Here is a 9,643-nt window from a genome sequence, read left to right as displayed (position 1 = left end):
TATAGGGAGCCAGCATGGTGTAGTGGTTTGAACATTGGACTCCGACTTCGGAGGCTAGGGTTTGATTCCCCGCTTGGCTATGAAACCCACTGGGGGGGCTTGAGCAAGGCACACTCTCTCAGCCTCAGAGGATGGCCATGGCAAACCCCCTCTGAACAAATCATGCCAAGAAACCCCCATGATAGGTTTGCCATATAATAATAATAATAATAATATATTTATATTTCCCACCTCTCCCTGTGGATCGAGGTGGGATTACAACAGAAATAAAATTACAGTGACAAAAGTTTTTAGCACCCACAACCCCTCCCGCCTTTAAAATAATAAAATTCACATTAAAAAATCCATTAATAGCACAATTTAAAATAATCAAAATGGAAAGGACCATTAAGGCGGATGTGGGTATCCTTCATGAGGTCAGGTTGGGAAGGCCCGCCAGAAGAGGTCCGTCTTGACAGCCTTTTTGAAGGCATGTAAGCTGGTGATAAGATGAATCTCTTCCAGCAGGTCATTCCACAATTTTGGGACAACAGTAGAAAAAGTCTTTAGTTGGTTTGTATAAAGGGTTCAGGGTGGAAGGCATCTGAGTTAGAGCTTTCACCACCCTGGATGAGACTTCGCAGATACAATACATGCAGCGAAGAAAGATTTCTTCACTGTATCTATTGCCACTCTATAGGAATCAAGAAGATCGCTATGGCATGTCTTGTCAGATAAAAGTCAAGTCTTCCACCAGCGGCATTCTAGTCGTTGAGCTGCTCGTTTCATTTTCCGAAGATCTTCCATATACCAAGATTTAAGATAAGAAGCAGGCTGGAAAGGATGCTTGGTAGCGATTGTGTCTACAACCTTGGTAAGATCAATGTTCCAGGCATAAACCAAGGCTTCAACATAATCACTGTCGTTGCCAACCATAGAACCCTGTAGGGCTTTCAGGAACCTAATCGGTTACATCAGTCTTCGAGGACAGACCATTCTAATAGGTCCTCCACCCCCGAGAGGGTTATAAGTAGTAGCCTTCAGGCCAACCTTGACCAGGAAATGGTTCATCCATGAGAGAATGGAGGTGTGAATCATCTCCACCCACGGATGCTCCTGTTCCATACTGAAGACCACATAAAGGGTATGACCTGCACAATGTGTCATCCTGGAGACTAGTTGGGATAGACCCATGGTTGTTAAGGAGATCATGAACTCCCAAGCTGCACCTGTTAGATCTGAAGAACTGGACTTGAAGGGGATGTTGAGGTCCCCCAGGACTAGAAGCCTGGGGGACTCCAACACCAGCTCCAAGACCAGAAGTGTGAGTCCAGCTAGGGAGTCTGCTAGGCAATGGGTGGACAGCAAACCAACAAAATCCCCAGACTATCCCTAGCCTTCAAGGTCAGGTAAATACACTCGATGTGGGCTGTTTTCCGGACAGGTCTCCCAGCCAAACTAAGGTTGTTTTTATGGACCTTATGTCAGAAATGAATGAAGGCTCACAACAACAATAACAAAAATACGTTTGCTGAACTGGAAGTTACTTTTTCTTCCCTCTCCCCTATTCATCACAGTGAGTGGGTGATAAGAAAGTGGCTGATAACTTAGGTTTTGGATTTCCAATTCCCAGGATGACTGGGAGTCCTGGGGTTTTCCAGGCCAAAATGCATGGAGGACCAAAGCGGAAGAACCAAAATACACTGGTGACGATGACTAACATCTTCAATTTTTCCCCCCATAGTTTTAACAAGACCCAGCATGGCGCAATGGTCTTAGTGCTGGACTATGACTCTGGAGGCCAGGGTTCAATTCCCTATTTAGCCACGAAACCCGTTGGGGGACCTTGGGCAAGTCACACTCTCTCAGCCTCAGAGGAAAGCAAGATCAAACCTCCTCTGAACAAACCTTGCCAAGAAAAAAAAGCATGATAGGTTTGCCTTAGGTTCACCATAAGTCAGAAGAGACTTGAAGGCACCCAACACACACATGGTTTTTAAGCCCTTCCCTGATGAAGAAGCCAGTGGAGGTTTGACAGTTTGCAACCTGGGTTTTGTGCATCTTGGTTGGTCCAATAAAGGTATCCCAGTTTGGTGAATTTTGGATGTTAATGGAACTTTGCTATAAGCCAAAACATGATAAGTAGTGGTGATTCACCCCAGTTTGGAAACGTTTGCCATTCTCCCATCTTGAAGTCTTTTCCCTTGGTTTCTTGCCTCCCCTTCATCACTTTATAAACCAAGCCTTTGTGTTTGCAGCCACAAAGTCCGAATTATGTGGGTTTCCTGCCCGCCCCCTGGTGCCCGCTGCGAATCCCACACCCACAAGGAGGCTTTTGTGCTCCCCAGCCAACAGCAGGTTTTGTGCTCTCTTTTTCTTCCGCCTCGAATCCAAAGAGAGATTATTGTTGGCAGTTCTGAGCCAGGGAGGCGGAAGAAAATGGACTCCTTTGTGCCAAAATACACCCGAGGATTCCTGACCCTGACTCGGTCACTTGGGAAACGGAGCCCTTGTTTTGGAAGATGGCAGCCATCCCATTGTGGGGCCGGTTTCTGTCACTGTGTCTAATTTGTGAAACGAAAGGTCCCCAAGCCTTGGTTGTGTGTCTCCATCTGGCCTTTTCATTCCCAACCTCCTTTCTGTCTCGATAACTGGTTGATTATATAGTACTGGGGTCAAAAAACCACTCTGTTGATGCTCAGGAACACTCCTTTTTCAACTTTGGCTGCATCCACATGGCAGTTTGACACTGTTTTAACTGCCAAGGCTCAGTGCTATGGGATTCTGGGGTTTGTATTTTTGAGAGACATTGAGCCTGTGATAGGTTCACCTGAGGGTGGCTATAAGTTGGCAAGGACTTGAAGGCAGAGCAGTTGCAGCTCTGTTAAAAAAAAGTCCTACCCAATAAGGGAAGCTTCCATTTTAGTTTGACAGACTGCCATACCAAGCCTTGTAATGGAGACTCGCTGGGGTGAAATATTTTGAAGGTGATAAGCTTGCAATCTGGGTTAGATAATGCTTACCAGAGAAGCAATTCAGTGCAAGCAAACCTTCCAAAGTGGCAAATGCCACTTGGCCGAGGGAGTGCCCGGTCCCTGAGTGTTTATTCTGCCGGCTTCTTGAAATGCAATGCTACGCCCTTTGGCTTCTTGCTGGCTGACCTGGCTCTGCCTCTCACTCTTCTTCTCTGTTTCAGGATTCGTCCAAAATGCCTGAGGTCAGAGACCTTGCTGATGCTTTGCCAGAAGTGCCCATGGACCCCATCACTGGAGTCGGGGTCGTTGCCTCCCGGAACCGAGCGCCTACAAACTATGATGTAGTAAGTCTAACAAACAACCTTCCTTCCTTCCTTCCTTCCCCTCTTCCCCTTCATTTCTTTACTTACTATCTTTTCCTTTTTCCCTTCCCTTCCCTTCTCTTCCCTTCCTCTTTCTTTCTTTCTTTCTTTCTTTTCTTTCTTTCTTTCCTTTCATTTCTTAACTTTGTGGTGGAACAGACAGCTGCAAAAGGGCAGCTTGAAGCCAACCCTGAGAAAGCCAGATTGTGGCCACAGCAATGGGAATCATTGGGTTGGAAGGGCCATTGAGTGCATGTTTCTTCAGAGAGGGTTTGCCATCGCCTTCCTCTGAGGCTGAGAGAATATGACTTTCCCAAGGTCACTCAATGGTTTTTCATACCCCTTGCCACACAGGAATGATAGCCTAAGACTAAAGCGATCCTATCATGGGAAGTTGAAGGCTTTCATGGCTGGCATCCATAGTTTTTTGTGGGGTTTTCGGTTCTAGAAGAGTTTCTTCCTGACGTTTCGCCAGCATCTGTGAGCCATGGCAGTTAAAGCAGTATCAAACTGCCATGTGGATGCAGCCAAAATTTCAAAAGGAGTGTTCTCTGAAGATGCCAGCCACAGATGCTGGCAAAACGTCAGGAAAAAAATCTTCCAGAACATGGCCACATAGCCCGACAAACCCACAAATACCTACCTATCATGGGACTTTCTTGGCAAGATTTTTTCGGAAGGGGTTTGCCTTTTCCTTCCTTTGAAAAAGTGTGTGGCATACCTAGTGGTTTCCATGGCTCAGCAGGGATTTGAAACTTGGTCTCCAAAGTCATAGTTCAATGCTCAAACTAATTCACCACACCGGATCTTCATCCAGTCCTTCATGGACATGAGACACTCAGAGCTCCTGATATCCAAACTGAGATTTGGGAAGGGAAGCTCTTCTTGTGAACAGGAAATCAGAAACCAGGCAGCTGGAGGTATGTGGCTAGACACAGATGGAGGAACATGATCCTTGGCTGGCTGGAGAAGCCCAGATGTTGATGAACTGTTGTTGAACTTGTATGCACAGCTTCCCACAGAGAACATCTGGCTGCTGGGTCTAGTTTTGAGAGAAGATCTTCACGGTGCTAAAAGGAGGCCTACCTGATGATTGAATTTTCCAGATAAGGGTTGTACAGATTCAGCTGTTGATACTGGCAACGCCTCTTGAGACTTAACTTGCGTGCACCAAAGACGCATGGATGTGCAATTTTGGGTGTTTCAGTTTCTGTTTGAAAGGTTTAGCTTGCATATAACATTGAACCCAAATATTGAGCATTAACAACCATTTGAAAAAAAAGAAACAAATGCAAAAAAGAGTCCATTAATGCATCAGAAGAAGTAGGCTGAAGTCTATGAAAGCTCATGCTGTCAACTTCTTTCTTTCAGTTAGTCTCAAAGGTGTTATGAGATCCCTTTGCATTCTGCTTTCCAAACTAATGCAGATGTGTCTCTGAATTCAAAGTCAATGGCCTTAGAATAATTAATATACGGTGGATCCTTGGTATCTGCTGGGGTTTGGTTCCAAGATAGAAATGACTCAAAACTACACAAGAACAAAATACAAAACCTAAATGGATTTCATGTTTAGATTTGAGTCCCACCTCCAAGATATTTGATTATGTATATGCAAATATTCCAAAATCTGGAGGAAAAAAACTTTGAAATCTGTAATACTTATGGTCCCAGGCATTTCGGAGAAGGGAGACTCAACCTTTCTGTCTATTTGCCATAAATTACATGCCACACCATAATTTCTGGGAAAGCTTTCAGAAATAGGTAAGCTTTCAGCAAATGCCTGTAAAATAAGACTTGTTGGAGCATGTCTAAGTTGGGGGTAAGATTATTCCGTATAATTGGTGCCATTGTGATGAAATGCCTTGTCTGAAATGAATCCAGGCCTGGAGCTGTTGATTTGAATCAAGCAAAGGATTAAATTCCCCTGAGAGCCAGCGTGGTTTGAGTGTTGGATTGCAATCCTGGAGACCAGGGTTCGATTTCCAGCTTGGCCATGAAACCCACTGGGTGATCTTGGGCAAGTCACACACTCTCAGCCTCAGGCGAAGGCCATGGCAAACCTCCTCTGAACAAATCTTGCCAAGAAAAGCCCATAATAGGTTTGCCTTAGAGTCTCTGTAAGTTGGAAATGACTGAAGGCACACAACAGCAACAAACTGTGGGTTGTAGTTTTGTGAGACATTTAGCCTTCTGTTTCAGAGAGCTCTGGTGTCACAGCAAATTACAATCTCTAGAATTCCATAGCGTTGAGCCATAGCAGTTAAACTGGTATCAAACTGGATTTTTTAATTTTTTTGCAGTGCGGAACTATATATTAACTTCAGTATTATTCTTCCATCCTTCTCTTTCCCCTGCTACCCACCGCATCTAATTTTGTTCATCTATTTTTGTTCTTTCCAGGTTGCACAAACATCCGATGGTTTGGACGCCGACCTCTGGAAAGACGGCTTGTTCAAATCCAAAGTGACGCGATATTTGTGTTTCACACGGATCTTTTCCAAAGAGAATGTAAGTGCCTTGTGGAATGCTTGTGTTCCTAATTTTTTTAATTAATGAAGTTATTTCTTGAATTAATTAGCAGCTACGATGGTGTGGTGGTCTCAGTATTGGACCTAGGAGACTGTAGGTTTGAATCCCTGCTCGGCTATTGAAACCTCGAGGGCAATCTTGGGCAAGTCACACTCTCTCAACCTCAGAGGAAGAGCATGAAAAGTTTCCTCTGAAAAAACCTTACCAAGAAGGTAAGGTTCATCCTAAAGCTGCCATAAATTGGAAACAATTCAAAAGCACACAACAATGGTCTCTCAAACTGGGATTCTGCAAACTCCTTTTTAAAAAATGGAAACTGCAGCAAACCAAACTTTTAACCAAGCTTCTGCTCTATCTTTTTATAATTATACATAAAAAAATTAAAACAAATTGCATAACTGTAGAAATCCTTGGAATCCTATTGACTTTGGCTGCATCTGCACTTCTATGGCTCAGGGACGTAGCTAGGATTTTAGGAAGGGGGGGTCCAGACTAAGTGCCACCATTATAATGGGGCTTGAGTGCAGCGGTGCAGCAGCACACACCATTCATTTTTCTAATGGAAGGGGGGGTCCGGACCCCAAGAAACCCCCCCCCCCTTGGCTATGTCCCTGTATGGCTCAATGCTATGGAAGTAAAAGTAAAGATCCTCCCATCCCAAATAAACCTGAAGTTTCAACAGGGTACGTGCAGAAATGTATAGATCCCAAATACTGTCCTATATGGACATTTTTTTACCAGAGCTTTCTGTTGTTGTTTTTGTGTGTGTTTTCTCTCCCAGTTCCTTAATTTGAGAAGGAAGGACATTAGTTGGATTCCAAATTCAGTTTTGTGTTCCAGCTGGCATGCAGATGCTCTTTTTTCTCTCTCACTCTCTTTGCAACTTCTTCTTGAATTATTGGATGGAGGAACAAGTATATGCAGATCTAATTGGACAAATTCCTTACATATGTTTTTTTCTGTCTGGACACGGCGTTGTCCCGGATGTGTCTCCCAAAAATGAATGCCTTCTCTCATTCTTCTGTCACTGTTTTATATAAAACTGGTACTCTTTGTAGATAAATCATGTGTTTTCCAGTGACCACGCAAGCCTCTGCGTGTCCCGTCCGAAGCAGATCTCATTGTTTTCAGTGGTTGTTATGTTCAGGTTAATGTGTATCAAATTGCAGCTGCAAAATCTTGGAGTTCTGATACAGATTTGGCCAAGTCATACTCTCTCAGCCTTAAAGGAAAGCAAAAGCATAGTGGTTTGAGCATTGGACTCTGACTCTGGAGACCAGGGTTCGATTTCCCAGCTCAGCCATGAAACCCACTGGGCACGTCGCACACTCTCAGCCTCAGGGGAAGGCCATGGCAAACTTCCTCTGAACAAATCTTGCTGAGAAAACCCCACGATAGGGTTGCCGTAAGTTGGAAACTACTTGAAGGCACACAACAACAGTGTGAGGTGTTTGATAAAGATTTCTTTACACTGGCTGAGGATCACCTTGCTCCTGCAAGCCATACCTGCCATTAATTCTCTGAGAAAGAAGGGCTGCTCGAAAATATTTGGAGCAAATGTGACCATTTTTAATGATCTGACCTCTCATTAGAGGCTTTTATCAGTGGCTAGATGGAAAACTGTTACCAAGGTAGATTTCATATATCTGCCTTCCTTCCAATAACACACATATGCTGTGTTGTTGATTTTCATTTCTGTTGGGTGAGGTTGATTTCCTTCTTGCCTTTCAACAGAGCCATTTGGGTAATGTCTTGGTTGACATGAAGCTCATAGATATCAAAGATACCTTGCCTGTCGGCTTCATTCCCATCCAAGAGACCATGGATACACGTAAGTTGAGTTTACTGCTTTTTATTTTCTGTTACTGGATCCGCGCTCACCATTTTTACCCTCAAAATGGTTTACTATATAACAATATACACCCCAAGACCCAGGGTTGTGGGGGTCTTGGTATTCATGGGGTTTGGTTCCAGGACCAAGAAAACCCATGATATATTCACCTTAGGGTCACCATTAGTCGGAAACAACTGGAAGACACCCACATATTTTTGGAGTTCTCTCATACTGGGAGTTTGGTACTCTTCTCCTTGTGAGCAGATGGTGATGTTTGGTTAAATAACTCCACGCATTCGAAACAGGAGTAAGGGGTGAAGCTAACTGAGGATTAAGATGCTGAAATACACTTCCACAAAATTTTGGATGGGCCATGAACTAAAAGAAGAGTTGGTTTTTAGAGGGTGGAATTTGAAACAAATCATGGGGAGTGTCTTCTTATTCTGAACTCACGTATTCCGGTCTTTTGCAGAAGAAACAGCTTTCCGAAAGAAGAGACTGTGCATTAAATTCATCCCGCGGGATTCTACGGAGGCGGCCATTTGTGATATCCGAATCCTGGGTCGGGGCAAGCAAGCTCCTCCACAGTATACCTTCATAGGGTAATAGTCCATCTTGCCCCCCTTCCCCTTAATCCTGGGCTTTTAACTCATGTTTTCTAAAGGGGTCCATCTCTTCCATCCTATGATACTTGGAAAAGTAATTTTTTGGGACAGTGGTGGCTGATGACTTCCATGTCAGTGGGCTGTGAATCCACTCCAGGTTTCAATCCCAGCGTTGAAAGCATTGAACTCTGTTCCTAAATAGCTATGAATATCAAACACCTGGCATGGATTCACTGCCCTACTGACATGGGAGCTGCCACTGTTTTTGGACTACAATTTCCAGAATGGCCCAGGAATTATTCCCAACCAGACAGGCTGACTGGGGAATTTGGGGATGTGCATGAGTTTTGAGGGATTGCTTGTGGTTTGTGGCTATGGGGTGGCACTTTTGTTACATTTACCACAGACTGACTGATGGGTTTCGCTGTTTATTTATTCTTTTCACCCACAAGGGAACTAAACAGTATGGGCATCTGGTATCGAATGGGCAAGGTTCCCAGGAATCATGAATCATCTCAACCCACAACGCCTTCTCCACAAGCTCCAGCCACAACGCCAGCTGCTAACCTTCCTAGGTGAGCTGATTCTTCTTTGACCATAATGGCTTTGGACTTCTAACAGGTTGGACCGTGCCATTTTTTCCACCATGGAGATACCTGTCTGGAGGATTTCCACTTTTGCTCCACCACCCTGTCAGCAAATATGGGATTTCTGCCCTTTATATGAAGGTTCCATCCTTTATCCCTTTGTTGTGGTCACCAAATTTGGTGGTTTCCCAAACTTTATCCCACTAACTATGTGGTTTTTACACTTGAAGGATCACACCAGCGTCTTGCAAAAGGACAAGCTGGCATTTTTGCCTGAAGGGGTTGCAGATCCTTCTCAGCCTTGGCATTTTAATATGGACTATCTTTTCTTCTCTTGCTCTCCCAGCCCTCTGGCTCTGATCCATGAGCATTAAGTAGGTCCTGGCTGGTCCCCCGGGGAAGCATTTTGTAGCACTTTGACAGGATAGTTAATGGTTGACTTACAGAGTATGGGAAGAACAGGTTAGAACAAGTGCCTCTCATTCGGATCACAGTTAATTGTAGCAGAAAGTTTGAACCTGAGGGATCCATGGTGAAGTATTAGAGTAATTTATTAAAGAGTTCTTACTTGGCTTTTCAGGGTGTAGCCTATCCAAGGGAGTTTGCATAGGCATTTAAAAAATTTAACCTCTTAGTGTTAGTGAATTGCAAAGATGCACATACAAGCACTGACAAGAGTGCTCTGATGCTCACTGACTGCTTTGAATGTGCATTGGGGACTGTGAATGAGCATTGGGCATTCCGGATCTGTATCGGCCACACCTATTGTGTT

At 44.2% G+C, this 9,643-nt stretch overlaps 1 protein-coding gene across 4 annotated transcripts in view; it reads left to right on the top strand.

Moving 5' to 3' along the window:
- MVB12B (multivesicular body subunit 12B) overlaps positions 1 to 9,643 on the top strand; it is a 57,228-nt gene that overhangs the window by 7,288 nt on the left and 40,297 nt on the right. For all 4 annotated transcript variants that reach the window (XM_042479425.1, XM_042479426.1, XM_042479424.1 and 1 more), the window contains exons 2-6: positions 3,176 to 3,298; positions 5,717 to 5,824; positions 7,580 to 7,676; positions 8,152 to 8,281; positions 8,737 to 8,859. In XM_042479425.1, coding sequence (XP_042335359.1) covers positions 3,188 to 3,298; positions 5,717 to 5,824; positions 7,580 to 7,676; positions 8,152 to 8,281; positions 8,737 to 8,859 — 569 coding nt within the window. In that variant the 5' untranslated portion in view covers positions 3,176 to 3,187. The remainder of the gene's footprint in view (positions 1 to 3,175; positions 3,299 to 5,716; positions 5,825 to 7,579; positions 7,677 to 8,151; positions 8,282 to 8,736; positions 8,860 to 9,643) is intronic.

This window comes from Sceloporus undulatus, chromosome 7, assembly GCF_019175285.1.
Source record: "Sceloporus undulatus isolate JIND9_A2432 ecotype Alabama chromosome 7, SceUnd_v1.1, whole genome shotgun sequence".
In the NCBI taxonomy this organism is placed as follows: domain Eukaryota; kingdom Metazoa; phylum Chordata; class Lepidosauria; order Squamata; family Phrynosomatidae; genus Sceloporus; species Sceloporus undulatus.
The sequence above is the reverse complement of the archived record's forward strand: the minus strand, read 5'-3'. Positions and strand labels throughout refer to the sequence as shown.